This window comes from Nyctibius grandis, chromosome 18 (assembly GCF_013368605.1).
Source record: "Nyctibius grandis isolate bNycGra1 chromosome 18, bNycGra1.pri, whole genome shotgun sequence".
Classification (NCBI taxonomy): domain Eukaryota; kingdom Metazoa; phylum Chordata; class Aves; order Nyctibiiformes; family Nyctibiidae; genus Nyctibius; species Nyctibius grandis.
The window spans coordinates 3,020,178-3,040,485 of NC_090675.1; the positions used below are offsets into that span (position 1 = coordinate 3,020,178).

A 20,308-nucleotide genomic window follows, 5' to 3' on the forward strand; every position below is an offset into this window, starting at 1 on the left:
AGGTTGGATGTATTAAGAAGAGATGTTTTTTTGAGTGGCAAGATGAAGTTGCAGGGCCACATCCCACCCACGAGACAGAGGTAGAAGCAGCGAGATCCTCAGGGCTGGGGGCTGGACCGCGGACCCAGCAGGATGCCTGCATGGTGACCCTCAGAGCTCTCGCCCAGGGTCTTCAGCCCCTAAGACGTTCAGGGAACCATCCTGTTTGCATCCACATGGAGCTTGTCCTTCTGTTACTGCTACATGAGGTTACAAGCAAACCCCGTAGCGCATATATATCATATACCCCGTACCACACATGGGTAAACTGAGTCACACATTAAACCCAGGCAGAATGGGGAAGGAGCTCTCCATCCACACAAGCCTGAAAGGCGCTTCCTAAACCATGGAGCGGACCTAGTACTCCACCACGTCATGTCACACAACCCCCTTTGGAAAGGGATGGTGCTTCACTTTGCCCCCAGCCAGGCTGCCTGCCCTGTGTCCCCCCCTGCAAGGCTGCTCTGGCTCTGCCGGTGACAAACACTCAGCTAAAGCCCAGCCTGGACACAGCCGTGGCCAACCCTCTGCTTTGCCTTGGCTCCTCTCCCGACGGTGCTCTCCTTCAGTGGGCTCCTGGAGACAGTGCCCACCTCCTCCTGTGTGAAAAGGGGATCTGCTCCGTGGGTGACACAACCTCCCTGCTCCCAGGGGCCCTTCTCAGTGCCCAGCCTGCACTGAGGTCCCCATGGGGTCCCACCAGGTGGCATGTGGTCATATATGGCACTTGAGCTACCAAAACACCCTGTCCGGTGCCTTGCACCCATCTTTCTTCATCACCCCATGATGAATTAATACATCCAAGCACTCTCGTGGGCAGCTCTAATCCCTGGCCACCCCTGTCCCCCAAGAACTCCGTGCTAACCACCCAACATGAGACCTCCCCGCCTTGGCTGGCACGTTCACGAGGGCTTTACCCAGAGGCCCCCGTTGTCTCTGCTCCTTGTTATCCTGTGGGAAAATGCAGGGAAAGGCATTTCTGTGGGAAGACAGAAGTTTCTGGGGTCTGACAGGACAACCTCATTCACCTGGGGGATGGAGACACAAACTCCACAGGGACAAGATGGAAAGCAAACAGGGGAACATCAGGTAGAAAACGAGGAAGAGATTAAATATCATTAGATGCCATTTCCCTTCATTTACTGCTCCCTTCAGCAATTACTGACCAAGGGGTGGATTTCCAGCTCTGTTTCGCTCACACCCTGTTGGGAAGTGGGATGGGGGCTGATCCTGCTCGAAGTCACACCTCTGGGAACCCAAGCCCACGTCCCAGCAGTCCCAGCAGCCAGGCTGGCGGCAGCACTGGGACGGCAGCGAGCGCTGGTGGAGGAGTGCCATCGTGAGGATGCTTTCACGCTGGCTCTAAAGCCAGGCTGTCAGTCTCAGCTAAGCGGAGCCCTAAAATTAGTCCCTCCAGCCTACACCAGGCACATCTCCCGAAGGGATGAGTACCCGCTGCTGCCGCTTGAGGCATCTCCTGATGGTCAGAACCTTGGGAGAGGAGGTTGAAATCTGCCGTATCGGTGACCAAACACCCTCCCTGTGGAAACCCCTCATCCAGCCTTTCGCTGCTCCTGGTTTTCCAACACGGAGGCACAGGGTGGGAAGAGCTACCAGGTGGGACCATGTGCCGGTGCCGTGTCCACCCAGCCAAGGTCCCCCAAGACCATCGGTTGGGTGGGCTCCTAAGCCTCCAGACCAAGCCTTTGACTTTGTTGCCTGCACAAGCGAGAGATGACGGCAGACCAGGGCTTTTTGTGTGCACAGCGAGAGATGATGGTAGCTCAGCGCTGGAGGTGCAGGATGGAGCCACCGTGGATGGGATATGGCCCCGTTACACCTCCCTGGTCTCACCACTCATCTTCTGCTGACCAGGCCTGGGGAGGAGACCCGCCAGCAGCCAGACGGCTCAGTGATGGCGGATGAAAATCAATCTACTCCCCAAGGTGGCGTGTTTCAATACTCCATTCATCCCTCCTGCAGCACCGAATAATGTCGCCTTTTGTCCCGCTGGCCCTCCCCGCTCTCCAGTGGGGCCGGGCTGACAGACGGCCCCTCTGCTGCCCTGCCCCAGCCAAACCCCTGCATCATGTCCTGCTCTCAGCGACGTTGTCATCGCCGGCCACTTTTGTGCCCGAGCCAGAGCGTTCCTGCTCCCTGGCAGGGCAGCAGCAGGCATTAACCGCTGCGATGCTGTGCCACGGCAGACCCCAAGAAGGTAAAACCCGACTTCCCTTCTCTGTCTGCGCTTTTCCACTTGTTTCTCCATCCTCACCCCAACGCTCAGGGTTCAGCTGCAAACAGAACCCTCTTTCCTTGCACCCAGGGGTGTTGGGGTCCTTTAAGAATGCCTATAGGTTAAAAACTGCTTTTAAGTCCTAATGAGCCATCGTTGCCCTGTAGGAAAGCACAGCTTCCCTTTTAAAGGGTTCCTGAACATGGTTTTCTGAAAATGCCTTCAAATGAAGGTCTTGCAAACAGTTAGGTGTCTTGTAAAACAAACCCCAGCCATGCACCGGACGGCAGAAGCCACGTACCCCGTGCCAGCCCCGGTCCTGCACGGGCGCTGACCACCCTGGCTGATGCAAAGCTTACAGGGCTCTAACGTGGGGCATGGAAAGTCCCTGCTTTCACCCCAGATAACACTCACACTGCGCCCAACCAGCTCTTTGCCCTCGGTTAAAACTCCTTCCTCCTGCCTGGACACGGGACCCATGGGTCCTTTGGTCCCCTTTGGGTCCCCTTGGTCCCCTTTGGTCCCCCTTGGCCATGGCTGGACCGAACCCCCTGCTCTCTAGCTGTCACTTCTTCCACTTCTCAACTATTCAATCAAATTCACAAAAAATTACAACCTTTCATCCGCCACCGCCCCATAAGATCGTTATTTGTAATTACCACGCTGACCCAGAAAAAAGCATCATAAATCCACATACCTGTTTGGTATTTTCTTTCCAGTATAAAGATAGGTGTATTGAATCCAGGAATAAATATTCTCTTTTGAAGTAAAGAGCTGGCTAATTAGTTAAATTTTTTTTTAAAAATAGTTGTTGCCTTGAATATTCCCTCTTATCCCAGGAGAGGGGTGATGATGGGGATAAGGCAGGAATTTTTTCTGTAGGTGAGATTTTGCTTAGCAAATTAAAAAAATTATAAATAAAAGGAGGAAGAGAAAAAGGATCTTATCCATCAACCGAACAGCTCCAACCCATCATCTCTTTGCACATTTGGGGCCGGGAGGTGGCTGCTGGGTTACAGCTCTAGTGCAGCATCTCTGCATCCCATCCTGGGGCAGATCATCCCGAAAGCAAAGGAGAAAGAGAGGGAGGAGGAGGAGGGGGAAGAAGAAGAGGAAGAAGAAGGAGAGACGGAGGAAGAGAGGGAAGCCCTCTAAGGAGACATGGCAGGGAGGGAATGGCTCGGGTTTCAGGAAGGCAGGCAGGGACACATCCTGAAATTGGGTGCTGGCAGAGCCTCAGGGGAAGGGAGAAGCTATTTCAGAGGATCTGGGCTTTTCAGCTCCTTCCCACCTCCCTCCTCGGCTTTCTCAATGCCCACCTGGAGAGGAAGCCAGCAATGACCCGCTGGCTGGAAATCCTCCTGGCGATGCCTGAGCCAGCACCGGGACGCAGCGGGAGGGGACAGTCCCAAGCCCTGCCCGGGGGACTTGGGGACCGTTTGCTGGGGGTCCCGCTCCTCCTGCAAACCGTGGTCCTCCCTGCCTGTTCCTGGGCAAGAAATTGCCTTCAGAGGTCCTTTTTTTTCAAGATTTTTCCCAAGGCAGCTCTGCTGAGGACATTAGAGAGACCTGCCACCTCCTTGCAATCTCAGCCCGCGGTGACCCTGGTGCTGGAAACCTTCCCCATCCACCTCCATCACCCCATGTGCTGCACATCCATGCTGTCTCCTTCAGCTCCCAGCCGGGGGCATCTCTCTCTGTTGTAAAAGGCAGTGTGTGTTTAACCATTTTTAACCATTACAGCCTTTTAACCATTTTAACCATCACTGCAAGGAAAACCCTGACAACGCGAGACTCTTGGATCTCAGCAGCCTTGAAGGCAATGGAAAAGGACCCCCAAACGTACTCCATTTCCTACTTTTGTGAATTCTTACGCTCCCCAGCAATTTTAGGGGTCTGGCTTTGAACAAGTGGATCCCATGGCCAACAGGATCCCTGTCCTCGCTCCCACGGGAGGCAGCAGTCGCCTCGTTGCTCTTGCTGCTGCGTTGCTCATTTGCTCCTGCACAAATGCCCCCAAACGACTGGGCTTCGTGTTTTAACTGAGTACAAAGCAGGCTCCGGCTCCAGCTGTCACTAACTACACGGTTACCCATCTGCCATTACATTTTTGTAGGGATTCAGTAATTAGGCATTTATTTTTTATTTCCCAGTACCAGCAAAGCTCTAATTAGCCAGCTCGCAAACGCAAGTTTCAAAGGTGTCTTTTAAAGCCTGTTTTGCCTAAACTTTGCCAAACTCTCCACCGCCCTGGCTAGCTGCCAGGGCCCAAGGGCTGGAAATCATCGACTTCAGCATGCACCCGCACCCAGACTTTGAACACCAGGGACATAACCCTCCCTAAACACGAACGTGCAGGGAGAAGGTCAGCAGCCAGATGATGCTCTCCGCCCTGTCCGTGATTTCTTGGGCCGTTCGGGCAGCATCGTGGAGGTTTTCCATGTCTACGTTGTTACTGCATGTGCTTTGAACGGCTCGGCAGTATCGGGCTGTGGGTTTACGCTGCTGCGAGGAAGAGCAAACACAGCCAGCCTTATTCACGGAACAGCCACGACATAAAAAAGGCTAATTATAAAATTCCACAGGGCAGCGGGGCTGTTCTGTTCACCAGGGAAAAAAGCTCTTTTTGTCCTTCCTGATGGTCCTGCTGCTCAGCCACTCAGGGACACGGGTGATGCCCACAGGAGAGCGGGTTTGGGTGGGTCAGGGCTGCGCAGGGCCATGGCCATGCCCACTCAGCGTCTGCCACGTGCCACAAGCAGCTTCCTACGGCGGCGGGGTGGATGGCAGCTACAGCAGCTGTCACCAAAGCTCTTTTATGGCAGCAGCTCGGTCATGGGTGGGAGCTGGGGAAAACTAGCGGCTCACAAATCTGCATTGAAAAAAAAAAAGAAAAAAAATCCACTTCCTTTTTCAATTAGCTGGGAAAATACAGAGAGGAGATATAAACTCGTTTGTACGTGCTACACCATTGCCAGAAAATACGTCGGTGATTCAGGAGAAGAGCCTGGTGCAGTAAAAAAAGCCACAAGCTAAAACAAAAGACATCTTTTTGCTGGCAGGAGGAAAGGCCGGGGCTGAGCTGTTCCTCAGGACACCGTTGCTGTTGTGAGCCATTAGCCGGCTTATAATGAAGGCCAGGCCTCCCCTGCTAATTGCTGAGCTAAATCACTGTGTGTTCTCGGTGCACCGGCATGAAGGATGCTGCAACTCCCTCCCCTCCTTCCATTCCTTCCTCCTGCTGCTCCCAGGCAGCAGATGGGACCCTGTGATGTGGGGTCCCAGGAGAGCAGCTCTCGCACCCCAAACCAGCCGGCATCCAGCAGCCTTAGGAGAAGGGAAAGGGGTAAGAGCAGCACGAGAGCATTTGGGTTCCCCTGTGCTGGCGTCATCCTGCCTCGGTGCAGCTGGGGCTGTGGTCCCGGCACACCCCTGTGCTATTCCGTAACCCAAGTGCTAATTTTAATGTATTTTCTGGCAGCTGGTGAGCACTGAAGGAAGGGCAGGGCTGAGGAAAGGGCAGCTGCAGCCCCAAGAGAGGCTCAACATTGCCCTCAGCTGCAGCAAGATGGAGCTCGGTGAGAGGTACCCATCCCCAACCCAGACAAAATCACCTTTGTTCCTGCCGGTAATCCGCTTCCTGACCGATGTGCTGCAGAAACCGCTCCAGCCAGGAGAGAAGGAGCAGCCCAAGGACACGGTGCTGACAGGCGGCTCTGCGGAGGGCAGCCGGCCCGTGCCATGGGCTCTGGCCAGCATCCAGAGCTGCGCGGGAGCAGCCGTGGTCCATAGGGTGGGAGAGGGGATGGGAAAGGGGGAGCTGGGTCCCCTTGGTCGGTCACAGCGAAGGAACTCGCTTTGGAGTACACCTGTAACCTTTTCTGTGTCCCCTCTCATGACATTACCCCTCTGGGGTAAAACCTCACCCTACACTGGGGTCCCGGCAGCGGGATCCTATGGGACAACAGCTGCTTATATACGACGCGTCCGTTGGGACCAGCACTCGGTGGCTTCCCTGCCCGAATACAGGTGGCATCACTGGTGTTAGATGGGACTGCTCCAGCCACAGCTTAAGAGCTTTGCAATAGAGCCCAGAGAGCTCAAACCCTGCCGAAGCGTGCAATTGAGGAGCGGTGACCTCACGGGGACAGACAGGCTGAGGAGACAACCGGGGTGGACATCGCTGCCTGCCAGTGTAGGAACCTGCGTGGGATGGAGATACTGTGTCCAAGCCTGATGCTTAGAAGCGTAGAATAGTTTGGGTTGGAAGGACCTTTAAAGGACCGTGTAGTCCAGGCTGATCCAGAAACCCTCCGGAGGGATGGACGGCACCTTTGGCTGAGTGCGCACTAGGTGGCACGAATCTTCAGGGAGAAACGCTTGAGGCAGCTGGGAGAGGGGTTGGCTTTGGGCAGAGAGCAAAGCTGGGCTGGTGCCAGCCCCAGGGACCTGCCTGCTCCGGGCGGTCAAGGCAATGGGCCAAGCAGGAGGAAGGCAGAGCGGGGAGAGCCACGGAGAGGCAGAGGAGGGAGAGTGCTGTCCATTGTTAGCACTAACGGCGAGGGGAGGATGGCCAGAGCAGGCAAGACAAGCACACGACCCAGAGGACTCAGCGCCGGTGGTTTCTTGGCTGGATTTTGCAAAGGCAGGGATGGAGAGAGACTTTTACAGGATAAGGGGCAGGGGGTTTACGCTGAAAGAGGGTAAATTTAGATTGGGCATAAGGAAGAAATGTTTTACGATGAGAGTAATGAGACAAGGGAACAGGTTGCCCAGAGAAGCTGTGGATGCCCCATTATTAGTGTTCAAGGTCAGGTTGGATCGGGCTTGGAGCAACCTGATCTGGTGGAGGGTGTCCCTGCCCATGACCGAGGACTGGACTAGATGGTCTTCAAAGGTCCCTTCCACCCCAAACCATTCATGACTCCATGATTTCCCCAGAGAAGTCAGGCAGCGGGGCACGGGGAGGTTAGCAGAGCTCACAGAGCATCTCCTACCACCAGCAAAGGACCAGGGACGTGTCCCCTTCAGCAGCCAAGTCCCAGGTGCTGGAGAGCAAGGTGACCTGGTAAGAGCGGCGTGGCCGTAACAGATCCCACCTCTGCTTTGTCTGATCAGTCCGCGGCAGCAGCTGCTGCAGAGGAAAATGAAATGAAATTTCACCTATTATCCTCTGCCTGCAGAGCAGTTTCTTTCTAATTCCTGTCACTTTAGGTTTGTCTGCTCAGGGAAATTAATGTGAAATCAAGCGGGCTGTGAATGCAGAGTGCCGCAGCAATCCCCGCAGAGCTTGGGCAGGCAGTTTTCTAAGTGGCCGGGCTGTTCCCCAGAGCACAGGCTAACCCTGGCAATTTAACAGAGCCTCCAGCGCCAGGTTTTATACACATTAGTGTAGGACCTTGAGTCAAAAACACGTCAGATGGAGCAGCCATGGAGAAATTAATTCTACAGCCTTCCAGCCTCGCTGCAAGAAAAGAAATGGGGAGAAGACAAATATTTGGCTGGTTACCCTGGCGTGTGGATCGCTCAGCGATCCCGTGTTGGAGGACCCGCTGCTTTGCATACTGATTTGGGGAGCATGCAGAGAAGGCTGTTCGTGTGTGTGCGCGGGGGAAATAAGGGATCCAGCTGAAAAAAAAATGCATAAGGGACTGTATTAAACCCTGTGGATCGTTAGAGTAAAAATCGTATCAAATACCAGAGGAAATATTTGTGCAGGCAGTGAGGACTGCGGGGTCTGCGTCCCTGTAAACAGTGAACAGGGACAGTAGGGAGAGCTGGACACTGAGCTTCACCTTTCAAGCTTGAAGAGCATTGAGCACCTTTGCAGCGACCCTCACACAAAAGAGCTGAAGGGATTTGTGCGGCGGGGTCTGGTGGTCTTGGCTGTTCATCAGCACATGTTGTACATGGTGCCTCGGCTCTGCTAACCCCTTCCAGGGTGTTGGACCACCATGGCATACAGCTGTGGCTTGGGCAAGTGAGGGAGAGGGATAAGTAAAGGGTCACCAAGGTCCAGCAAAGCGCTTGTATCGCTGCGATGAGATACCTCAGCTGTGTACCATGCCTTGCAGAGCCTTCAGTGTACCCTGATGCAAGATGTCCCACCAGATCAGCTCGTGAATCCCTGCTCAAAAATAAATAATTAAGAATAAAATATAATAATAATAATAAATAAATCCAACAGCTCCGCCAACGCACTTCTAGATTCTTCCCACAGCCCTTGCCCACCTTCCCTCATCAGCCAGGACCCCTTGCTCCTCACTCGCAGCATCCTTTCATCTTCCAGCCATGCTGTGTAGCTCTGCCACGCTCGATATAACTTATTCCTCGCCATCCGCGATTCTCCCTGAAACCTTTTCCTGTGTAGGATCAGAGGATATTTAATGCCTGTCCACCTGTGCAACAACATGGGTCAGAACCTGCTCCCAGCACAGCGTTACAAAGCGTACCTATCTCTTTTTCAGGCTTGCGTGTATCGAGGTAAAAAGGCAAAAAAACCTTCACACTGCTCTTCGGTTCCTTATTACAGCCGCAGGAGACAGGAATTCTAAGCACCAGAGTTGTAAATGTGAAACTTATTGCTTAAACAGACACATTACGAGCAGGCTATCAATCACGTTTGGCAATTATTAGTACTCTGTGAGTATGTTGAACTCAAGCATGTGACAGTCTCATCCATCCTGGAACAGAGAAATCCCTGGGCGCTTGCACACACAGCTGAACCGCAGGGAGGTAACAGCCCCGGAGGATTTTCATCGCGGCTGCAATGGTTGTCTGCTCAGCGCTATACATTTTGTGTGAGCAGAAAACTGACCCTCTATAAGCTCTGGAAAGATGAGTCCCCTGTATTTAACCCAGGAAGCAGAGTTTTGTAATATCCTCCACGCCTGTGGTGTAAGGTGGTTCCAGATGGTATTTTTTGCTGTCATTATTGAGGCCAAGCATAATAAACTTTATTTTTATAAGCCTTTATGTGTGTCAGGTGAGTCATGGCACGCCGTGGGTGAATCAGTCCTGCTGGGTGTAAAGTTTAAGGTCATTTGATAAGGACTGGTGAATGCTTTCTGATCTTGAAATGTCGTGGTGGTGGTTTTCACTTCGGCTGCTGAAGCACCTCTCAAAGGGAAAAACCAAGGTAGGGTCTGACCTACCTCTGACACAGCATTAAGAAGTAATTTGCCTACTCGCAAGGTGTTCCAGAATTAATATAATGTGTAAATAAACACATAGGTCTTGCAAGGGGTCTGATGGAGATGGAGCAGGCAGCTGGAAGGAAGCCGTGCTGTTGATGGAGATACCTGCTGCACCTGTCTATTGTATTTAACGATCCTCATCCCGTGCTCGAACAACGACCACAGCGGTAGTCTCCAGGGGGGTGTTTCTAATTTACATGAATGTAAATGAAACTAAAAATAACCCTCCTCAAGGCCGTAGCTGAGCAGCTGATCCATCCCCGCTGAATCTGGCTCCGGGTGGTCGCAGCCCCCCGGGAGTCACACGCCGCCTTCAACGGGATGGGTCGGTGTCTGGAAAGCAGTTCACACAGACCACATCCAGAAGCATTAAGCTTCGTTAGCGGCTGCACCTCTAATGAGCCATAGGTGTCACGGGCTCTGCTGAACAGAGGTAACAACACCTGGAGCGTACGGCTGTCCAGCGTTTCTCTAAAAGGAGCAAGTTCTGTATCCTGGACCCAAGATACTGCAGAACTGGTGGCAGGAGGTGACCCTGGTGTCACCTGTCCTGGGGAACCCCCCGGCCCATGCACTGCTCTGGAGGGGGATGCACGAGGTACCGGGCTCTGCTCTGCCTCGCTCCGCGCAAAAACCCCAGCAGAGGAGTGGTGCAGGATGGAAGAAACCCAAAGCAGGAGCAGAGCAGGAGCAGAGCGGGGTCAGAGCCATCCGGGGCACGGGGGAGAGCCAGGGCTGGGTGTCCATCGCCAAGCGTCAGCACCGACACCTCTCATTAGGTATGAGCGATAAAAAAACATTTTAACAAAAGGCATCAAAATAAAAAGATCTTCAAAGCTGCACAGCAAGGAGGGGCAAGGCCACGGTAGCTCCTGCTCTGTCCTCCTAGCCCTGCATTGTTGCTGTGAAGCACACGGTTTGCATCGCCCTGGGATTTTCGGCAGAGAAATGACAACTTCCCCGCACTCCTCCCCGTTTTCAGACCTTTTAAAGCCAGAATATTTCTTTCTTTGTTGGTCGCCTTTACATTTAAAAAATATTTTTAAAGTCCTTTAATGCAGCAGGTGACTCTCTTGTTCCGTGGCTTTCCCAGCCCTGCGCAGCCAGGCCTCTCCTGCCCGTGCCCCGGGGCTGCCGGGGGGGCACAGGAGCTGAAGGGGGACGCGGGAGTGACAGGGACACGGGAGTGACAGGGACACGGGAGTGACAGGGACACCAGAGTGACAGGGACACGGAAGTGACAGGCACCTGTGCATCCCCCCGCGGGCCCTGGGCGAGGGACCCTGCAGCACCGGGGCAGCACAGCCCATGGGATGAGGGGCGTCTGTCCCCTTGTCTGGACAAGGGGTGATGCTGTCCCCGCAGTGCCACCGAGCAGAGCCCTATTGCCACCCTCGGAGTGGGGAGGTGTGTGGGGGCACACTGGGTGTGCAAGGGGCAGCGGGGTGTTCACAAGGGTGCTCACAGGGGGGTGTCCACAGCGGGGTGTTCACAGCGGGGTGCTCACAGCGGGGTGCTCACGGGGGTGCACACGCAGCCCGTCTCACACACACACCTGCTCTCACACGCGTGCACAGCCCCTCACACGCGCTCGCACACTCACGAACACTCGCGGCCCCACACACAGTATCTCACACACATTCAGAAACACAGAGCATCCCACGTCCGTGGTATCGTGCCCCCCACACCGCCAGAGCACCGCTGGCACACGCAGTGGCACACGCAGCGGCACACGCACCCACGCACGCACAGCGTCACCGCGCGCCGCCCGCCCCCGCACTACATCCCCCAGGCGGCCGCGCGGGCGCATGCGCGGTGCCTCCTGCCGCCGCGGGCCGGGAGACGGCAGCTCCGCAGCAACGGCCGCCGGGACTCGGGGTGAGGGGCGCGGCGGGGGGCGCAGGGCAGGGCAGGGCATCGTGGGGCCGGGCAGCTCCTTCCCTGTGGCGCGGAGGGCCCGGGCCGTCCGTGAGGGCGCTCCCCGGAGCCGTCACAGTTGCGAGCGACCGGTACGGATGCGGGGCCGCCCTTGCCCGGGCCGCCTCAGCCCGCTCGGAGCGGCGGAGCAGGTGAGGGTGCGGCTGGGAGCCGGGCCTTCCCCTGCGGGCCCGGGGGGCTGTGCCCCCGCCTCGGCCCGGCGGGCAGGACACGGTTCCCCTCGCACCAGGCCCCGGGGCGTCCTTCGCTCCCGAGGGGGGTCGGTGCCGCCCGGAGCCCGGGGTGGGCCCGTGAGAGGGTCTGACCGCGGGGTAACGGGGTGTTGGAGGCGGGGGGCGCTGTGTTGAAGCGCGGAGGCGGCCGCGGCGGGTGTGTGGGTGCTGCCGAGAGCCCCCCGGGTGGGCTGGAGCTCTCTGGGGGCGGGTGGCCGCGGCGGGGCCCTGAGGCACCGGCTCCCCTGGGCAGGGCAGGACCTGGCTTTGCCCTTCCCCGCGGTCCGGCTGTGGCCTCCGGCTGTGACAGCGGGGGCAGAGCCCTCCTGGTGCTCGTGGAAGGTTTTTGGGGAGGTGGAGGAGCCCTCCAGGTCCTGCCCCCTCCCCACAAATTAATGATCTGCTTCGGTGCCCAGAAGGACCCTGGGGCGAGCGAGCGGGGGCCGGGTTTGGTGTGCTCCTGTGCTCAGGTGTGCCAGCCCTCTTCTCGCCGCCTCAGCTTTCCTATCCCTTCACGCCTCAGATAAGCCCTCTGCCTTAGCTGATAGGCAAACACGTTGTTCCGCTCCAGTCACGGTCTTTATTTTCTCCTCCGAAGAGAGCTCTCGTGAAGCTTGTTTTGAATGGGAAGAGTCCAGGTTTGGGGCGGTTGGGTTTTATTTCTTCTGTTCTTTTGGCTGTCAGCCCAGCCACCTTGCACCGTGACTATCAGCAAAGGCTGGGAGAAGGCAGGACAGCATCGAGGGCAGATCAATCTGCGTGGCTGGAGTTACTAATCTGACCTTCCCTCTGCCTCCTTGCTCTAGTATTACCCTTGGTTGCTGCGTGCTAGTCGGTGCTGGGTGCTCGTGTAGGGAAGGACGTGCTTAGACGTGAGTTATCTCGCAGTCAAAAGTGCAGATCAGAGGGCGTGGGGGGCCCTTGCTGGGTGGTTTGGGGTCAGGGTGGCACAGGGCACCTGTAACGCGGCTCCAGCCGTGCACCCTGCGCAGGGTCACGGGCTCATTACAGCCCCGCTGCCTCCCTGTGCTTTATGTGCTCTCCTAATCCGCCTGTAATCTTTTCCCATGGCTCTTTGTAGCCCTTCCAGTCCAATCCCTCATGTGGTGTTAGTGGTGCTTAACAAATCCCTCCTGGGCACCCTCTTTTCTGAGCCACCTGCTGAACAGTCTCTGTTTTACCAATCTGGTGATTTTTTTTTTTTTTTCGATGCAGCCCAGCTCAAAGGCTCCTGAGGCCTTTTCTCTTCCCAGGTACAAGCTAGCATGTCATTTAAACTTTTATCAGCGCTGGCAATTTTACTTCAGAAGCTTAAAAAGGGACTTGGTGTTTTTAGAAATCATCTCAGACCCGTGAATTTTAAGATCCCGCATTTAAAGCGAAAGAAACTTCTGCTTTCTGGATGTAGAACAGGTTTGAGAATTAAACATGTCTTTCAAATGCTTTAATTCCCACCTGCCCCCCCCCCCCCCCCCGCAGCTTTCTCACCACCATTTGCTGGAGCTTGAGGAGCAGGGAGTGAATCTGCTGGGAAGCACAACCAAAATACACCCAATTCTTTTCCTGTCCAAGTCCCCGGTTAAAGCCATGTGGGCAAACATTTCAGAGGTTGTGCGTAAAGATCCAACCAAAGAAATCCAAATTCAAGATCTGAGCCCAAGTTACAAATTACCTCCTAAGCGGAGGGCAGTTGAATGGAATATTTAAGTTTGTGCTTCAAGTAGTCAGGTTTTGTTGTCATTTGAGGCGACGTGGCTCATAGGATTTCTAATTGGAGCTGGGATTGAATAAACTGTTTGCTGAATAAACATAGCTTTTAGGGGTTGGTATGACTTTTAGCTTTCCAAGGCACTTTTAAAGCTCAAGGTGAAGTTTATAGTCTGTGGGATTTTAGCAAAGACATGTAGCTACTCTGTGGGCTGCCAGAGCCATGTGAAGGAGCTGGTACAGCTGACCTGCTGCCAGCATCCCAAACACCACGCTGGTAAGGTGGGATGTGTAATGCATCCCAGGCCCCAGCCAGCCATCTCCATAAAGCTCTCTTAGCTGCCTGCCCCAAACCCTTTCTGCCTTGGTGGAGCACACACGGCAGCCCAAGGGCGTAGGTGGAAAACTGCACGAGCAGCTCTGGGATTGAATTTCTCAGCTTTTGATATTTGTGTGCAGCTGGATTCCCAGCAAGGGGAAAGGAACTGCAGCTTCAGGCCTTTTCTTCCTCTCATTTGCCTTAACTCAGGGACTCGTGTAATTTTGGCTTGCTGAAGCTCTCCCACATTCCTGCTTCCCGATCCATGCAAACAGCTGCTGGCTCGAGCAGCGTTCAGCAGCCAGGACTGGCAGGAGCCTGAAATACGCCCCGTGCTCCTCCTTGGGACCAGCAGTCCCAGAGCAGGAAATGTTTTTTCCATTTTGATGGGGAAATGAATGTCGGAGCACGCGGCGCTCACGTGCAGCCGGTCCGGGTGCCTTTGCTTGTGTGTGGTCCAGGTTTCAACCATCGCTGCCATCCAAGGGGGTGAGCGAGAGGCTTTTGTCACCAGCTGTTCTCGGCCGGTGTCACAGCGAGTGCAAGGTGGTAGGTGAAGGAGGTGGCGTTCGGTGCTCTGCTGCTGGGATACCCTCTTTTTTCCATTTCCTGCTGCTGTGTTTCAAAAAGGAAGGAAAATGAACCGACGACTCCCTCCGAACAGCCTCCCTCTGCTCTGCTTGTGGCTGTAGGATGTGCAGATGAGTATTTGGTAACAACAATTTTTTGGGAAAAAGGTGTTGGCTCTCTGTTTGGAGTTCAGAGCACCTGCTGCAGGGGTAGGACAGAAAACCCCGCAGCCCTGCTGTGACTCATGGATGGACGTGCTGACGGTCTGCGAGGAGGAGATGTGTTGGTGTGAAACCTGCCATAAAAAGAACTGGCAGAGGCAGGTGTTGGGTTTGATACCTCAAGTTTTAATTTGCTATTTTTAGCAGTAAAATAACTGCCCTGGATGCATTAGGGGAGAACGAATTACATCGAAAAGATCAGTTGCAGAGACCGGGGTCTTCTCTTGGTGCTCTGGGGCGGTTTGTCACCAACACCAGTTGAGCTGGGGGTGTTCTGTAAAAAGATCAGAGCAGCTCATAAACTAATTTACAATGAATTCCTGGAGAAAGTGTTGCTTTCCTCTTAAAAATGCAGACGTGTGGGTGTGTCTGTTCTTCGCTCGCTCTTTTTCTTTCTTTTTTAAGCTAGCAAGCCACACGAGCATGATGGATGGGACGCTCCACGGAGCGTGGGATCTTCCCCCACCCGGCAGGGATGTCATTCGCTGTGCAGATGGCATCCTCCAGTGGAAGCCACCCACTGCTTCTCCGCCACTCGGAAGACCTGAACTTTTCCATTTGATGGGAAGGAAGCTCATAGCTCCCTGCTGGCTGCTGGGAGTTAAGCGAGCAATCGATAACGTGAGACCTTAGGAGGGAGAAGGCGACTTTATTTGAAAAACAAAATGAATTTTGCTCGTTCACAGTCATACCCACCTGCTCACGAGCACCAACACAGGGATCTCCACGTGGTCTGTCTGGCATTCAGGCATCAAGACGTGGGTCCAGATGATCTGGACAGTGTTCCTTGCAGTGGCACAGCAGACAAGGAATGCCAGATATCAGATCTCTGCTGTCTCTTGGACAGCTTGGTGACCACGTGATGGCTTTGGGTCTGCTTTTTTACATCCCTTGGGGGCTAAGAGTGATGGTGATCTTTTGTCTCTGCTTCTTGTCCCTTCTCTGTGAGTCTTCGGATCTACTTACTGCCCTTTGTATCTTTATCTGGATGTCTTAAGGCTCCTACCTCAGTCTCTGTTCTTCCCCAAATCATCTCTTAATGGCTTGAGTCTCTGGCTTGAGTCTTTGTTGATGCAGATTGTCCCTTGTTTCCAGATGTTCCTTGTTTTCCAACCTGAGAAGCTGCAGCTAGATGTGCTGAGATCTTGAGGACGTGCTAAATCACTGCCCTCAGCACAGGCTGTTTGTTACACCCTGCATTCCTCCTGGTGCTTCCCTACTCATTCCCATCCATTCTCTGCTCAGATCACGCTCAATGTATGTATTACTGCAGTTTGCAGACTCTGTGTAAAGGGTTGTCTTCTGGCTCTGTGTGCGTGTATAACGCTGCACAGGAGTCAAGGGACTGATTCTGGATCAAAACTGAGTGCTCAGAAGCCTGAACAGAGCTGACGTTGTAGCCCTGGAGCTCAGATCAGTGAGAAGAGTTTGAGAACTGCTTGTGTAACCAAGTGATTTGTGTGTGCAAGTGCTTGGAGAGCTCCTGCTGGCACCTCACATTGGGGTGGTCAGAGCATAACGCTGCCAGGATTGGTGCTGAGCACGGGTGGGGAGGGGTGTGGAGTGGCCCCTTGCCTTGACACACTCCTGGCTAGTGAGCATCTGAAATCAGGTCAGGGCTTATGGATCTGCACAACACAGACCAGGAACAGTTCTGGGCTGGTTTTGTACGGGTCTGCAGCAACTGGTGGTGTCTCGGGCCACAAACCAGAAGCAGCTGAGTCTCTCCGAAGAGTTTTTGCTCTAAATTAGCAAGAAAAGTTGCTACCATTTGCCTTTGACCAGAGGGTTTTGAGGCTGATCCAATTCTCTGTACTCTCCTAAATGCATAGTGAGTATCTTCTGTGAAAGGCTGAGCTTGTTTCCCTCTCTCAAATGGCTTGTGTGGTATGGATGTGGGTGGGGTGGATTTGGGGCATCATTCTCAGCTCCATGTGCTCTCTTTTTTACTTACTGCAGATCCCCCAGAAGAAAATGCTGTGAGGCCAGCCAGCGCAGCTGCCACTTCCGATCACAGTGTGCCCAGACCTCAGGGAGCGACATGGCAGCAGCTCAGGGAGCAGGAAGCGGTTTGTCTGGGCCATCCGGACTGCCCAGCTCTGCCCCGGGGCACAGCAGCAACTCCATGGCAGTGGTGGTGTGGGAATGGCAGGATGAATTTGGCATGTGGAGGCCGTACCGAGGGAACGTCTGCAGCTACATCGAACAGGTTTTTCAGGCCTCTCAGCAGAAGGGCCAGCGTTCAGGATCGGGGCTTGTCAGCAGCATCCCTTTGGGGCAGGCGGATCCTGTCTTGGCCTCCTACGTCATTGACATCCCGAGCATGACGCAGTTCCGGCAGGATACGGGTAAGGAAGCTTCCCTGCCTCTGCTGGGGTTTTGGTGAGGCTGCTTGGGTGGTTGTTCTGCACAGGAGAGCCCTGCAAAGCTCTGCTGGCACTGCTGGACAGCTCTTTGACGGGTGGCATGTCTGCTGCTCTCCTGATACTGTCTGCCGCCCAGTGTAGTGTTAGCACGTGAGAAAACCAGCGTTGGCTGGCATGAATCTGTGGGGCTGGGTGTAGGCAGGCGGTGGTGATCTCTTGGGGAGCCTCATCACGGGACCTCTGGCGCTCAGAGCTTGTGAGCCAGAGTCCTCGGAGCTGCAGACTTTCTTCCTGCCCCCACCCACATCCATTCAAGACCACTCACATAAAAAGGCCTTTTTACGCTTCACACCCTCCCGTTTGAATCCCTTGTTCCCTCTGCGACTGGAGTGCCAGCTGCTTTACCTTGGCATGCCGCCCCGCACAAGCTGCTTTGCGAAAGCCTACGGCCCCCGCAGAATGCCGTAATGCTGCAGCAGAATATTCCCCACGCTTGTGCTATATGAGGCTGGCTTGCTTCCTCCCAGGGAGGAAGGGCAGGCTGGTCTTAATAGCAGGATTGAGACCTAATTTTCATTCTCATCTCATCTCCCTTGGGGTCACTGAGGCTAGCAGCTCAGAATTGGCTGAAATGACTCCTACCCTCTTTTGCTCCAGATGTACTGAGCAGCTGTAGCTTAGAAAGGGGGCAGGGGTGGAATGCACGCTCTTCATCTCTGGAAAATCCAGGGAGATCCCAAATTACACACCCCGAATGAATGGCTGCTTTGGAAGATTCTCCATGCATCAGTTTCTGCTTTGGCAATGTTTTTCCCATCACCCCAGGACAGAGTCAAGCATCACCCCAAGCCTTGGAGCCGGGCAGCGCGCTGTTTTCTTGCCAATTGAAGCAATAAGTGAGAAATCTCTTGAATCAACTTGCACGATCAGGCAGTTCCTACAGGAAAGGGAAGTGGTTGGAGCAAATGCGAGTGCTCATCACAGCTGCATCCGTGTTTTTATTCTGACTTGCTGACCTTAGGTTTAGTCTTTCTAGCAGTGTCCTGGGTGAGGAGCTTTCTTAGCTGGATGCCTTGGCAGGTCTGCTCAGCATGGCCTGTTTGAGCACCTGGAAGCCCTGCTGAGGCCGTGGCTTCGAGCAATACAGCACGGACCACCAGAGCTGGCACCAGCGGCTGTTTCTGTCTTCTTTCAAACTTGTGAAGGAACCTTCCAGCCTCTTGTCCTTTCAGCCAGTGCTCCAAAACTGTCCTGGGCTGTCCCTTGTCAGTTTGGTCACCCTCCCAGTTTGGTGAGGGTGAGCAGAGTGCCTGTGGGAGACTGAAAGATGTGTGCCAGTGTGAATGGGACATCCTTCTCCACAAGTGGAGCTGTCTCTCTGCAAAGGTCTTGTATCTCTTTAGACCCTTGTGAAAGATCTCAAAACCTAGCGAATATTGTCCATCGTGGGCTGGTTTGGAGTTGGTCATCTCTGGCGGACAGCCCAATACAATTTTGGAAATGGTGTTGGCTGATGTGATCTCATCTTTCCTTGGATGAGATCTGTGGTTGAGTCGTTAATCACAAAAAGACTGATTGCACTTCATGGCTCTCCTGCAGCGTTTCCTGCCCATTCGGAGGGATGCTGATCAGAGCGGCCAGGTCTGTGAGCCTCCCTCCACAAGTACCTGTGTGCTCTGCAACGTGACTATTGGAAACACTCTCATATCCCCTTTCAATGGCCCAGTTCTAAGCAAAGCTTTTTCTCTCTGCAGGGCTCTGCCTTAAATGTGAACCTTTCTGAGCGAGCAGCCAGCTGACCTTTGTCATGTGCTGGAGAAAAGAATCTCTGCAGGAAACATCCCTGTGAAAAATCTTTAAACAGAGCAAAAAATAGGCTGTTGTATTCTGCTCATTAGCTATTAGACAGACAAATAGGCTCTTCAAAGGAAGCCAAGGAGAATAACAGGAAGCCAGTGTTAATGGGACCAGCATCCCCACCAACGGGGAATGACAGCTGGGCAGGATTAGCTGCAGGCTTCAGCTGCTGGTCGAGGCAGATGAGCTGGAAGTGAATGCAAGGGAGCAGCAGGAGTGGTCCTCTCAGCACAGCTGTTTGCCCACCCTGGAGAGGAATGCCAGTTTCCCTGCCAGCCTGGGGGAAGGGGGACGTTTTCCAAGTGCATGGCTTTGGTCTTGTTTTTGACTCCTAAAAGCTCTTCTCCCTGCTGCTGTTTTGAGATGTTAAAAGTACAGGTTGCTTACAAACTCCTCAAGTCCTCTCTGTGCTGCTTTTAGCTTCTGACCTGCCAGTGGAGCAGGGGCAGCCTTGCTAATCTCCTCCGAGATGTGTCCCACTGGGCTTTCTGACACCTTGCTTTACCCGTGGTAGTCCCCCCTGCACTCATCTCTAAATGTAGCACATTTCTCACCGTCTCGCTTCCAGCCCTGTCATATTCCCAGTCCTCCTCCTGCTCAGGGGGTCATCCCTGATGTTGCCTACCTGTTGAGGCCATAGGTTTGTGTTTCTAAAACCTGGCAGGACTTGCTTGCTGGATGGGAGCAGTCGTTGCTAGAGATTGCTTTTGGCTGTTTCATCTGCTTTCCCACGTAAGACGTCAGTTGCTGGCTGGGAAGGTCAGCTTGGTTCTGCTGATGCCTTCTGCCCTGACTTCTGCCAGGGGAAGGTCTTGTCCTACAGGAATCCCTGGCCTTCGTGGTTGAGCTATTGGTATTCAATCCCAGTTCTTACAGGGGAGGTTGCTGTGTTTCACTGGCTGCTACTAGCTTTTTAGGTGTGCTGATGAAATGTTGTCTGTTGGATGGTATCACTGGAGAGTCCTGCTCTGCAATAAGCATGATGCTTGGTGCTGCTCTGGCCACTGAAGCAGGAGTTGGGAGTAAGTGCTGGACCTTTCCTGGCTGCTCATCCCCTGCATGGGCTGAGGCAAGTCATAACGACGTGCTGCATCCCTGCTCGCCCCACCTGCCTGCATCCCCAGACCTGCCCCGCGGCGTTTCCCGTTCCTCTTGCTCAGTGCAGAGTGCTGCTGAGGATTTTCCCAGCAGCAGCAGTTTTGACCCTGCTGCAGAAACCTGTTTTTGCAGAGGTTGCAGAGCTTCTGTCCTGTTGGATGGCTTACCTCCCTCTCATGAGGCTTTTTCTTTTGTAAAGAAAGGAATAAAGTAACCAGGAGTGAAGTCCCCTGGAGAGCCAGGCTTCCAGGGGGTTTCGAGCTCTGCTGTCGAGCGGCCTTGCGAGAGTAGTGTCTCTGCTTTCGTTGTCCCTTCCTTTGTCTGAGCAGCTGCTCTCCCCACTTTCCAGATTACTTCGTTGTCTTCTCCTCTCTAGTGTTGCTGTATCTCACAGCAGTCAGGAGCCTGGAGAAGCTGGCCCTGTCTGTCCCCTCTCCGAAATCCTTGTCCTTGCCCTTGTGGGACTTCCCCCACTCCCCCAAGAGCAAAATTGCCCAGACCCTCCTGTAGCGAAGTGGGCGTTTAGCCCCTTAAGCGCTCCTGCAAAGC

The 20,308-nt window shown here is 54.2% G+C and overlaps 2 protein-coding genes across 5 annotated transcripts in view; both read left to right on the forward strand.

Moving 5' to 3' along the window:
* HSPB1 (heat shock protein family B (small) member 1) overlaps positions 1-20,308 on the forward strand; it is a 163,976-nt gene that overhangs the window by 47,365 nt on the left and 96,303 nt on the right. The gene's annotated exons all lie outside the window — the stretch shown is intronic.
* Positions 11,294-20,308, forward strand: part of DTX2 (deltex E3 ubiquitin ligase 2) — a 34,738-nt gene continuing 25,723 nt past the window's right edge. For 3 of the 4 annotated variants that reach the window (XM_068415440.1, XM_068415444.1, XM_068415445.1), the window contains exons 1-2: positions 11,294-11,349; positions 16,398-16,786. In XM_068415440.1, coding sequence (XP_068271541.1) covers positions 16,480-16,786 — 307 coding nt within the window. In that variant the 5' untranslated portion in view covers positions 11,294-11,349; positions 16,398-16,479. The other variant, XM_068415441.1, reaches the window with a different exon arrangement.